At 40.4% G+C, this 13549-nt stretch overlaps 2 protein-coding genes across 2 annotated transcripts; one reads left to right on the top strand and one right to left on the bottom strand.

Moving 5' to 3' along the window:
* The first annotated feature begins 988 nt into the window (after nt 1-988).
* LOC139290158 (metalloreductase STEAP4-like) lies at nt 989-8125 on the top strand. The gene is made up of 9 exons (XM_070911852.1): nt 989-1189; nt 1298-1405; nt 2610-2680; nt 3141-3225; nt 5209-5487; nt 5582-5676; nt 5784-5937; nt 6057-6227; nt 7862-8125. The coding sequence occupies exons 1-9, from the start codon at nt 989-991 to the stop codon at nt 8123-8125; spliced, it is 1428 nt and encodes a 475-aa protein (XP_070767953.1).
* A 3431-nt stretch (nt 8126-11556) lies between these two features.
* Nucleotides 11557-13045, bottom strand: LOC139289666 (C-reactive protein-like). The gene is made up of 5 exons (XM_070911269.1): nt 13028-13045; nt 12731-12788; nt 12435-12537; nt 12056-12347; nt 11557-11907 (listed from the first exon to the last, which is right to left on the bottom strand). The coding sequence occupies exons 2-5, from the start codon at nt 12786-12788 to the stop codon at nt 11689-11691; spliced, it is 672 nt and encodes a 223-aa protein (XP_070767370.1). The 5' UTR covers nt 13028-13045; the 3' UTR covers nt 11557-11688.
* Nucleotides 13046-13549: the final 504 nt, after the last annotated feature.

Here is a 13549-nt window from a genome sequence, read left to right as displayed (position 1 = left end):
ACAGCTGAGACTCTGTTCATCTCTGATCATCCTGACCCATTTGTGCACACACACACACACACACACACACACACACACACACACACACACACACACACACTCGTGGGCATGCATGGGCACACATACATACACCAATGAACATTTGCAAGCAAAACCATGCATTCATACAAAGTAAAGCAACCACACACAAAACACTTGCACATGTGCCAAGCTTCATTTCTGCTCTGCTGAGTCTGTTCGTGTCACAACTTTGCAGATGTTTTAGCCATGGGGACATGAACACTAAATTTGCACAAATTCTCTTCCCAGTCGTTTGGTCGGAACAGTGGGTTTTGAAATGATAATGAATGTGTGGGGCAGGATCTCCCACATGGCACCATGTCTAGTGTGGAAACAGAAGAAATAGAATAAGGCAGCCCTGGAAAGCAGCAGAATGAGATTTTTTTTTCTGTCAAATGTGAAAGTCAAATTCCAGCTGAACTAGATTTTGCCTGCAGAAGCAGTCTGTGTTTCTAAGAAGCGGTAAAATGTTAAAATATGTGAATCTGAGGTTAATGTTACGTCCACAGCTTACAGATGATTCCCCATAAGTGTAATCTACATTTCAAAGTCCTGCTGTGTCAATCAATCTCTGGAAAGCACAAGCAATAATAATAAGATGTGTATACACTAAGACTGGTGGGTGGAATGATGACTCACAGTAACAAATACACAATCATATGATAAAATGCATGCTCACACACTCCTAAACATGTGACATCAGCTGTTGATTACAAGAGCAATAAACAAATACACGCTCACCTACCCCGCTGACACACACTTACAGCAGGCAGAGTCGGGTTAAGAATCACACGTTGTCGTGCACACTCACAGACAAAGAGGGAGAGGCAACGTACAGGTCAGATTCCACAGCAATATAACTACACAGCAGGGAACACTGACCATCCAGACTCAGTGTGTGACTGTGAACATGACAGTGGCGAGTGGCATGTCGGAGGAGATGAAGCCAGAGATCGTGTCGCTGCATCCTCTGGGCACAGCAGCTGCCCCTGTGCCAGAGCTGCTGTGTATCTTCGGGACGGGGGACTTAGGGCGCTCTCTGGGCCAGCGTCTGCTCCAGTCTGGCTACAGGGTGGTGTACGGCAGCCGCACACCTCACAGCTGTGGCCCCTTGCCTCAGGGAGCTCAGGTACAACACATGGCATGACGTAGCACTTGGAGTTTGCCAAAATGTGCAAAAAGGCGCGTGTATGCAGCTCAAACATTGTCATGTGTCTTGAATGTGTGTTTTATACAGGTGATGAGCCACGCAGCAGCAGCCCAGTCAGCCAGTCTGGTCTTTATTTGTGTTCACAGAGAACACTATGGATTCCTGGAGACAATGGCACCTCATCTTGATGGAAAGGTGAATCAAGTAGTTAGGGAACAAAATCAGGAAGTAATAGCTTATTACAGCTAATTAAAAAGTAGTTCCAAATGCTGAATCAAGGGATATATTACAAGTTACAAACATAATGCTAAATAGCTGACTAAACTAGAATATATTTTTGCTTCCTCCACATCTGTGAATCTCGATATTACTAAACAACATGTTGCTCCCAATAAACCTTGAATTAGGTGGTAAGTTAACAATGATTAACCTGTACTGCGTTATTATCACATCACTTCCTATTTTGGTTACCCCTTTTGTAAAGTAGTGACAAAACTCAAGTTAATGTAAGGTAATCAGGGAGTAATGATGATGCACTACTTTATTTTAGGAGACACAAAAATGTACACAGTATAATACAGAAGCAATTAATGCACTTTTGGTTACGTGCCATCGCCTGATAGATCAGTATCATTGTATCTAACAGTTTGTTCTCAAGTAATTTATCATTAGCCACAGTATAATCCCTGACTCACAGTTATTCAAACTTGGTATAATGCCCATTTACTTCCACAAGTGTTCTCTTCATATTTCTCAGTAACTCACTTGTAATTTGGATACCTGATATATGTTGAAGGTAGAATGAAGAGGTAAAAGAAAAAGAGTCAACACTTATGATAAAAAAACTTTATTTATACAACCAATTCCGAGGCAAATAGGTGCTTTACGTGGGAAATCAATTATCAATCAATCAGCACAACAAGAAATAAAATCAGGAAATTAAAAGCAGAGAAATTAAATAGAATGAAATACACTTCTATAAAAAGAAAGATAGCACATAGTAAAATAAACTGGCAGATAAGGTATTTGAACTAGAAAAATAATAATAAAGTTTAATAAAATGAAAATCAGATCAGAATCAGACTCTAATCAGAAACTACTGTGTTTGTAATTACTGACACTGGAACAGTATGAAAAGTAATGTGATTACAGTAATGCCTTAGTTTGTAAAGCATTACCCCTGACACAGTGTCAGTGCATTTTTTTCAGGTTGCTCTTAAAAAGAGTGAAATCCGCTCACTTCTGTTCACACCTTTGTCATTATCTCTGAATTACTCAACATGCTCGCTTTGTTGTAATATGAATATGTATGAGATAAGATAAGAGTTAAATGAATAGACTGAACTACTTTTTTCTTTTGTTTCCTCTCCTCTGTCGATGCTGATGGGTCGATTGCTAGGTGCTGGTGGACCTCAGTAACAACCTGAAGAAAGACATGTACCCAGAAGCCAATGCTGCCTACCTGCAGAGGTAACAAACTCCTGTGAAAGCATGAGGAAGAAATGAAGGGTGTCTCATTCAGAAACATACTGTACATGTAATCGCTTCCCTCCTCAAAGATGTAATGTTTTATTTTTGTCATGATATCAAAAAAAAGGAGCTAACGTTTCTCCAGTCGAATCTTGGTTTAATGTCAGCAATCATTTTGCAATGGTGGGTGACACTTTTTTTTTCAAAGCTGGCTGCCTTTTTGGGAAAATGCTCCTAAACACCACTTAGAGCATGAGACATCAAAACTCTCAACTGAATCCAAAAGAAATCAGGGAAAGAAATAGCGGGGTTGCAGCTCCCTTGGCAGGACGGCCTGCTGTGTGTCTATTCAGTTGAAGTGGAAACATTGATTCTCACCATTTTGAGACCCTTCCTTCCCCTTCTGAGTGTTTGTAGACAGAAACAATAGCAGCTAAAGTCCTTGCTGTGTGTTCTTCAGACTGGTCCCTGGGGCTGCTGTGGTGAAAGGCCTTAACACGCTGTCTGCCTGGGCCCTGCAGAATGGACTTCTGGCAGGAAAACAGGTGAGAGTGGAAGTAAGGAATATGTTAAAAGATTCGGGGTAAAGGCGAAACAGAGCCAGGAAGCTTCGGAGCCTTAACGGGGGGGAGATTACCAACTTGATCTTTTCACAATGAGACATGTTTGACTTCAAACCAGGAAACAATAACGGCTTTCATCGTTTCCTGGAATACAATGGGATAAGTGGCTCTCAGTTTTGTTAATAATAGGAGATGAACGCGTCACCATACACCATGCAAAATTTAGGAAAGGAATTGATTTCATTTGTGTTGCCACAGATGATTGATTTTTGCCGTTTCTCCATGAAGAAGCGAGAGAAAATGAGGACAGCGCTTGTATAAACACACAAACAAACAAACAAACAAACGCACTTTATGATGTTACAAAGTAGAAAGACCAGTGTTTATTGCGGCTTCTGTTTCACAGCTACAAAGAGAAACACAAACATGCTGGAACCTCTGGAGACCAAACCTGAATCTGCCTCGAATCCTCTTCAACACAAACAACCCCCCCTCCACCCCTATACATACACACACACACACACACACACACACACAGACACACACGCTCACGCATACACATAGATACCACTGCAGTGCTCTATTTTCTTTGAAAACAGGTAGCTGTGAGAGAACAGGAGTAGTGTGTTGGAATGCCGTTATCAGCGCATGTATATATCCACACGCACATGCTTGTAAGTGTGTGCTATTCCCTGGCCAGCAATTTGATTAGATCCACAGTGGGGCTGTGGCTCTGTCACATTTACATTCAGATGGAGATTTAGTCTGTCGGACATCCCCTGCTGTTACTGGTGCAGTAATGTAGGGAGACATGGCTGGCTGCCCGGTCCACTTATACACACACCTGGGGGAAAACTGCTCAATCCTACTGACTCCACTATATGCCTGTCAAACTGCTCTATGTCTCTCTCCCTTTCTATGTTTTTGGTTTACAAACTTAATCATCTTATCACAGAGATACCGGTAATAACCTTCAGCATGGTGAGATCTAGAGATGGGATTACATATTGAGCAGCATATGTATATATAGTATGCTCGTGTCTGTACATAGGCATACACTTCCAGGGGCTTCATCTCAAAATTACTGAAACAGCACTGTGGAGATCAACAAAACGAGGGTAATTCTGTGGACAGACACTGTAGGTTTACATGGTGCAGTCATGCGCTACATATATTCCAAACAGGGTTGGTGAGTCATCTAACAATAATCTTGGGTTAATTATCAAAAACTGAAAAACAAAAGCTGCTCAGAATGCAGCAGGAGGAAAATATTTCTATTTACATTGTTATTCTGAGGCTTTGTTTGAAGAGAAGATGCACTTGGTTTTTGAAATTACTGACTGATAGCCTAAATAATTGCAGATAAAAATAAGTAAGATGCACTTGAAACTTTTTTGAAAACAGTGCTTCCCAGCTAATAAACTGAACATGTGTTCACCTACATACTATACTACATATTATTAGGACATGTATTACTGATAATTAATTATGGTACTTGTTGCTTCTAATATTAAAGATAAGCCTGACAATATTCTCTGTTTTTCTTCTTGTCAACAAACCATGAAAAAAACAAAACCCACAATGAGCTTATCCCAATGGTATTTTCTGTGTAGCCAAAACACATCAGTGAGCCACGTTATTGCACTGAGTGACATGTTCCTTCATTGCTATGAACATATGCACTGTAGTTTATTTTGAGTCAGTCCCACGTACACCATTCTGCTGCCGTAAATATTCACTAGCGCACCAAATCCGTGGCTGAAAATAGCTCAGAACGAATATGCTGTTTGCTCTTGTTTGAAAATGTTTGCTAAAGACTACAGTGCCCAGCTGTTTAAGGAAATTATATAGCCTGTTTTCTAAATGAAAGTATATATTTGTGACCAGGCTTTAAAGATTTATGTCCTCTACCCCATGACTATACTGCAGCCCATTTTAAAAATAACACACACCCCCATGCTCCAGGTGTACCTGTGTGGGAACAGTGCAGAGGCAAAGCAGGCAGTAGCAGAGATGGCCACCAAGCTGGGCCTCACTGTTCTGGATAGAGGGACTCTGTCAGCAGCCAGAGAGCTGGAGGACTTCCCCCTGCAGCTGTTTCCAGAGTGGAAGCTGCCGTTACGCGTGGCCGTCGGCCTCATTGCCTTCTTCTTCTTCTATCTGCTCATTAGAGATGTCATCTATGCGTATGTTGAACAGGGGAAAGACATCTCCTTCAGAATCATGGTGTCCCTGGCCAACAAGGTAAAGATCTGCCGCCTTCGGGTTTAGTGTCCTGTCAATGGTGTTTTGTGTTCCCTTTAAAGGATGTGTGCTGTGTTTATCCCCCATCTTTCAGGTGTTTCCAATTGTGTCTCTCAACATGCTGTCTCTGTGTTACCTGCCTGGTGTTATAGCTGCCTTCCTTCAGCTCTACAGAGGGACCAAGTACAGGTCAGTCATCAAACCAGAGTAAAAATGTTCACCACCTGTGCAATTTGCTGTAAAAGGTGTATCACTTTTGGAGTGTAAAGCGCCTAGCTCACTTTTGAACGTTCCAGGCGTTTTCCTGATTGGCTGGACCGCTGGATGCTGTGCAGGAAGCAGATGGGTCTGATTGCACTGGGCTTAGCTTTTCTCCATGCCATCTATACATTCATCATTCCTATTCGCTATGCTGTCAGACACAAACTCATCTCGCTTGTGGTGGATGAGGTACATCAGGCTGGTTCAAATCTCGTTTTTCTATAATCCTATGCATAGAGGAACATGAGATAAAGACATTAAATAGGAGAGTCACCATACTGACACTACTGTCTCTCTGTCTCTCTTAGATGAAGAACAACAAAACCACCCCGTTTTACTTTGATAATACAGAGGCATGGGCCACGGACTCATTCTATGTGCTGGGAATCCTGGGTTTCTTTCTTTACGTCCTGCTAGGACTAACATCCCTGCCCTCTGTGGGAGGCGCTCTCAGCTGGAGAGAGTTCAGCTTCATTCAGGTCAGAGCGCAGTTGGAAATGTACAGTCATTTATGTTCATGTGTGAGTGTGGAGGTGTGTGTGTGTGTGTGTGTGTGTGTGTGTGTGCGTGGTTGTGTTCACCTTTAGGCCTATAGGCCTTATCAGCCATGCTCTTACTATCGGTAAAAAAGTATTTTAGGGCCTTTGTGATAATCTATATTTGGAATGTCCAAGTTTTCATCAGAGTTATTAAAGTGTAAAAGCAATACGTCACTGGCACTCATATCCCCGGAGCCTAGTTAACTAACTGCCTGATGGAGGCACACAGAGTGAAAGCCTGGCTGAGTCTAGTCCAGGATTTTAAATGTTAAGTTATTCATTAAATAGAATTATGATACCTGCTATAATCCTCTGGGAGAAGATTGTTAATACAGGTCACAGGTCCATTTGTGTAAAGGTCAGGTCCATAGGTGGACCTCAGATAGGGAATGAGACTCAGAGATAGAGGTCTAGGTCAAGATAATCCTTGTGATCTGATGAGAAGACTTGTGAAAAACATAAAATAAAAGGTATACATTTACATAAATTGTTGAGTTTTTTTGTTGTAATAAGGGTTGTCAACAGAGGAATGTAAATTTTTGATTACACATGTTCATTCTCACAGCAGAAGGATTTGCTTTTCTAAATTGGTTAAATGAGATCCCTAATTATCATCATAGGGGCACAGTTCATTACTGCAATACATTAATATGAATGTCTCCTTATTGTGCTGTTTGCACTTATTGTAAGTCACTGTGGATGAGAACATCAGCAGCCAAATGCTGTAAATGTAAATGAAAGCACATTATCCAAGTAATTAACAATAACCGAGCCTCAAAGGCCACTGGCGCTACAAAACCAATTACTCTGGAACGGTTGTGAGACTGTTTGTATTTTTAGCTTATTGTTACACTTGAGGACAAGCACAGAAAATAGTCAGACATTCATCTTTAAATCTATGAGAAAACTACCACAGAAAAGTTAATTTCAACATGTGACAGGTCAGTTGTATAGTAATTTTAAATTAACCGAAATAGCATTTTTCTTTTGGAATGAATAGCTGCATTTAATTATGTTCATGTATATTACATATATTCATATATGTAACATTTTGTGAAAAATGTTTACATGCTTTCTTGCTGAGAGTTAAATGGTTTGTACGTTAAATATGAAGCTACTATCAGCTTAGCTTAGCATAAACACTGGGAACAGGGGAGAACAGCTAGCTTGGCTCTGTCTGTAGGTAATAAAATCCGGCTACCAGCATCTCTAAAGCTCATCATTAACATGATAGATCTCACTTGGGTAAAAACAACACATTGTGGTTTTTACGGGGGGGTTACAGTATGTGCTGTATGTAACTTCCTGAGATGTAACATGTTAATTAGTGAGCTTAAGAGGTGCTGGTAGGTAGATTTTGTTACCTTTGCACAGAGATGGTCTAGCGCTTATGTTTCTTTTTCGCAAGGCTAAGCTAACCAGCCGCTGCCTCCAGCGACATGTTTACTGTACAGATACAAGGGTGGTATCAATCTTCTTGTCTTACTCTCAACAAGAAAGGGAACACTCATATTTCCCAAAATGTCACACTTTTCTTTTAACATTTCCATTTTATGTGATCATTTTTTCCTCAGTCTAAGCTGGGCCACCTGACCCTGACCATATGCACGACACATGGCTACATTTACGGCTGGAACAAATTTCTCCGTCCCTCCACCTACAAATGGTACACGCCTCCAGGCTACATGCTCTGTCTAATTGTGCCTTCTGTGGTGCTGGTGCTCAAGGTGCTGCTCCTCCTCCCCTGCGTGGACCGCACCCTAACCCGCATTCGACAAGGCTGGGAGAGGACCCAGCCAGGGGAGGAGATGGGTTTGAGTAAGGCCACCAACCTGTGAACTCTGACCTCAGCTGCTGATTATTGAGGGTTCCATTCACTCATTATTTTGGGGGGAAACAAACGTAAAAGTGTACAATACTACACATTTCAAAAACACAGATTATCTGAAACTGAAAAATATTTGTAATGTGTAAATAGCCTTAAAGTCGGCAAAGGGATTTACAAAATTCCATGTTTTGATTTTGTAAAAAAGAAAACTTATTATAGAAGACGAGGTATTCATGTCCACTGTTTGGAACAACTCGTTAGTTGGTATGTACAATGAGACAAAAAACAAAACATATCCAAAGATAATTTTGTCCATGCTCAGTTGGTGTGTGATTGTGTCGTTTGATCAGTCAGCACTGCCTACTCTCAATTGTGCAATAGCCAAACAAAACAAAAAAGTATAGTTTATTTCAGCCAAATGGACAGGTCTCCATGGATATGAATGTTTTTAATGTCTATTTCCTTTGAGCTTTGAAAATAAAAACTGATTTCATGTTTGTGCTGTATCTTTTTCACAGAGTGTGGTGAAAATAGATTAATATCCCCTGCTGAAATCCATTGTTTTGATAAACATAGGCAACAGTTTCCGTTTTCCTCTCCCTTCAAGTGGTACGATTGTATCCCTGAGGTCGCTCTCTTTTCAGGATGTTATTGATCTCCCTCTTTTCTAGCACAAACACCTTGCTGCCCAAACCTGCCTACCTCTCAAGGGCATGCAAACGTGCACACAGGCACACTTACTCTCTGCTTCCATATGCACATTGTAAAGTCAACTTCCGAAGGCTAAACAAGAAGGCAGAACAGAATGAAGGCTGTATGACAAAGGCAACATAGACAGTTTGGCAAAGACTGGCCTCAAAGCGCACCAGCAGCTGGATGGGCAGGTGACTTGATCAGGTGACGAGCATAGATGGGAAAGTCAATAGTGACTGCTGGTGGACAGGTGCAGAATGTCAGGTGTGTGACGGATATGTTAGTATGTACATTACTAATCAGATGATCCAGAGGCAGAGGAGGGAAGAGAAGAGGATGCAGCAGCTGTCGCCATGACAGAGTCTGGTGCTACGAGAGAAATATGCAGCGCCTTTGCTGCCCCAAGCAGAACATTTAGTCAAAGACATCCTGTTATCTAGCATCTAACAGTATTATCTGCACACACAATCTGCAATCCCTTACATCCTCTCGCATCGTATTATTCTCCTATTACCAAAAAACTGCTGTTGATTTTCGCCTATTTCCTGCTGTTGGGGTACGTTTGGCTGTGTGTGTGTGTGTGTGTGTGTGTGTGTGTGCTGATGTATAAATGAGATAGAGTATTCCAACACTGCCCTGGGAAAGAATTAAGATGTAGCAACGTACAGAAAAGCTGTGAAACAAGCTATCTTACATTCATCATTTGCACTCTTGTTTAATTTCACACTCCCAGGCTACCATGAAACCCATAATAAGATTCTGTGTGTCCAGCCATCAAGGCCCACTTCCATACGAGCATAAATAAACAGGTGAAATTGTGGGTAAAGACACAGATCACTGATCGCATTTAATGAAGAGTTCAGCCAGGATTCAGGATGAAACGTACACTTGGATGTTGAATGAAAGGTATATCATAACACTGATAGCTGTCTGAATGGTTATCTCAAACCACATACTGTACATTGTTATGCCAAAGTTTGGACATAACTTGAAATTTGCTTTGTGATCTTGACACCAAATTACTTGACATTTCTTGTATTGTTAATGGAGACTTAAGAGATTTCGTCTTGATGTTTTGTCTCGTCTCAATAGTGGTTTTGTTCAGAGAAATCCAAGGCTGTGCAGACTTTCTGCAACAACAAAAAATGAACACAAATTGTTAACTAGGGAGCAGTTATCAAACCTAAGTACACTGTTTTGAAAGGAAGATTCACTGAATGATGTAGGGTTTTTTTTTTTTATATCATATTGTCTTGGGCGTTTTTGCCTTTGTTAGATAGGGACAGCTTCAGAGAGAAACAGGAAAGGCGGAAGAGAGAGAGGGCCTTAATGGTACGCGCCCTACCAGGTGAGATACTGGGGCGCCCCAAGGTAGCAGGTTTTTAACCCTGAAAAAGACTGTTTCCTAAAATATATTTGATCTATTGTTAAATGGATTTTTAAATTCAGATGTTCTGCCTTCTGTGAACTCTGAATCATGAGCTCTCCAGGTTCAAAGAAAAATTGAGTCTTGTTGCCTGAAATAGATTGAATAAAAGTCTTTACCCATATGGTAAATCTTGGCATACTGTTTTTTTCATGCAGATCAGAAAGCCACACTCTGTAATGCCTAAGGAATACACTTAAGACTGTGTAACTCAGCACAGCATGGGGCACATGCACCGTGGTCCAAGACATCTTGTGGGCAAAAGGCATCCCTAGCGACAGTGTTCCTTATTGTCCGGAGGATGAGACTTTTAAAATATTCCCAAACTCTCAATCTCTCAGTCTGTTGAGGTAAAAGTTGCCTTCCATTACATCAGGAAGCAGCCAGCGTACCACAAGGGGGTTTCACAAGTTCTCACACAGCCCATAACCCTTAATTGATTCAGCAGGAATGTCAAAAGAGAGGTGTTTAAGGTGAGTAGTGTTACTGCTACAACTCCTATTGTGCAGCCTAATTTATTGTGGAAGTCTCTGGAGGCTGGCAAGTAGCCTGCGGCATCACCAGTGCCATATCGCTTGAGCAAATGTTACAATTCCTTCAGAGAAGAAAACTCGATCAAAAAGACAGGCTGTCTCACTTGGTTATCGCTAATGAATCAAACTGTCCACCACACATCTTGATGACCGATATGGGCGCCACCCAGTTTATCTTTACAAACCTGCAGACCTGATATGTAGCTCCTAGTTCCTGTAACATGCTCCTGAATGTGATGGTTTGATGAAAGACCAATGTGAGTTCTGTGCTCATTCATTTTAAAGCTACATTATGATGAAAATGATGATGAAAACTTAAGAGTCAGATTACCAAAAGTTTTCACAACTGTCTTTTTGTATTGTTGAACTTTGTTAAGTAAAGGCAGTCGTTCAGCTACAGGAGTTATTAAGAGCTTTGGTACAAGCAATACTGAGCATCCATGAATGAGATAATTTTCATATGTAAAAAAGGCTTAGGGGAAAAAACTAAAATATGGCAAAGTCATAAAATGTAGAATGAAAATGCCACAAAATGAGGAGTAATATAAAGTAGCCACAAGCCACTACTCTTGAGATCCAGGCAGTGAACTTCCTGGATCACATCGTTTCTGATATGAACCATTTAATCATGACGCACCGGCTTGATAAATGTTTGTTGTCCAAAAGGGAAGACTGTTAAAACACTATACTGTACAATTAATGCACAAACGTAACATTTATCAGTAAAAAAAAAAATCTAAATTCTACATTGATCTGACAAACCAATAAAGATTTTTAGAAGATCTAATACAATTTTCAAATGATTTATTTTGTATATAGAAAATTAAACTTGACAGACATAGACTCCAAACATAAAACATAAAACCACAAAAGACAAAACCCTATGTGGAGTATGACTTAAGGTGTTGTTTTAGTGTGGCTTTAGTGACAGGTCATCTGTTTATCTTCCATCAGCACTCTTCCGGTGGTCTGGAACTCCAGCGCCCTCCAGCTGAGCACATTCCCTGGGGTGAAGTTTAGATCATCCACGAAGCGCTGGATCTCACAGGGGGAGAGGGTGTGGTCCCACATGTGGACATCAGATGTCATGCCAACAAAAGACTGCTTGGCGTCAAACGAGCCACCATGGGAATCCTGCTCCTGTAGAGATTGCAGAGTTGTGATAAAGAAAAAAAATCAATTTTTGTTCTGAAATCAATACTTTACAGGCATAGAATAAATAAAAACTTACCAATCCACATAATTTTCTGGAATACTATAAACCATAATGTTTAATAATTAAACGTACCTGTCCGAGGATAACAATGGGACTAGTGATGTTTGATCCGCTAGTGAATTTCCTAATTGAGGGCTTTCCATCAAACCACAGCTGCACCAGACCAGATGCAGAGTCCCATGTAGAACAAATAGAGTGCCACGTGTTCAGCTTGTTGTCCTGCGCTCTAAACGGTACCTCTTTATTTACGATAAAGAGTTTAATCACATCACTTGCAGTGCCTGTGAATATCAGGAAGGCATTGTCAGCAGACGGTGAGGCCAGAGAGAAAAGGGCGTGGTTTCTGCTGAGGTCTGTAATGAACCTGTAGGCATTGAAAGAAGAATGTGATCAAACACGAAACTTTTATAGTCAGTGAGTTCTTTCCTGCATTTTGCACTTTTAACTCTACCTGAGACAGACAGTCACAGCTTCTAAATTCTGTGATGATGTAGTCAGCCTCACATTAGCCGTTTTGGTTTCCTCTGGGAAGGTGAACATTTTACCAGACAGATCTACAAAAAAAGAAAGAAAAAAGCTAAATGTTTATGTAAAAAATGAACAAATACATTACACAGCAAACAGTGTACCAAATATTAAGCTGAGATACTTCAAAAATATAAAGATGTTTGAGAAAAGTAGAAATGTGGTAACAACCCCCAATCCCTTTTTGTCTTCTGTTAAATTAAAAATACTTTTTTCTTTTACCTTGAGGAATTGCAGCACATGCTGTCAGCATCACCAGAAGAAGCAAAAACATCAGCATCTGATGCAAAGACAAATAAACAGACACCAAAGAAAATGTTCAGCTTTAATCCAATAAATCAAATGCTGTCGTACTATTAACACACTAATAACTACCAGTGCTTCAAATCAATTTACTTGCCTTTGCCTGATACAATATAGTCACCTTAACAAGAATAGAATTATGCATATGTGTCCTTAAACCTGAGAAGGTAATCTCCAAAATAAATCTTCACAAAACTAAATCTCATTTTACATTACCTTCAAGTCTGTGTCAGGATGATGTGTGCAACACTGAAGAGGAATGTTGCTTTATACTCTCGCTGCTTCCTCATTCCTGTCGGTTTCAGCAGAGATTTCAATCTAGGATCTTCTATTATAATATTCATGGCTTTAGAATCCAGTAACGTAACACTGCTATTCAAAAGATATTTGACTTCCTTGTAAACACCCTCCTTTTAACACAGTTGACAGTAAAAGATCATGCTTGGTTCAAACATTGTGTCCTTATTTTATTAATTCTCTTCATGGAGCAATGTTGTTACTAAGAGCAGGCAATTGCACATTACAGGCCCTCACAGTAATGCTGTTTTATCAGCTTTATTACATTAACACATACCCAATTGAAGCTCTTTAGTTACTATAAAAAATTAAAAGGTAAGGGACATTTTACAAACTTAGTAAATGTATTCACAAAATTGTGTTGTTTTGGGGGGAAAATCCTGGTTAATACTTAGTGTGTTGTTCCATGCTCCATGCTTTTGATCAGCTAAAATAATTTGC

This window comes from Enoplosus armatus, chromosome 9 (assembly GCF_043641665.1).
Source record: "Enoplosus armatus isolate fEnoArm2 chromosome 9, fEnoArm2.hap1, whole genome shotgun sequence".
Lineage (NCBI taxonomy): Eukaryota > Metazoa > Chordata > Actinopteri > Centrarchiformes > Enoplosidae > Enoplosus > Enoplosus armatus.
This window is presented reverse-complemented; position numbering and strand designations above follow the sequence as displayed.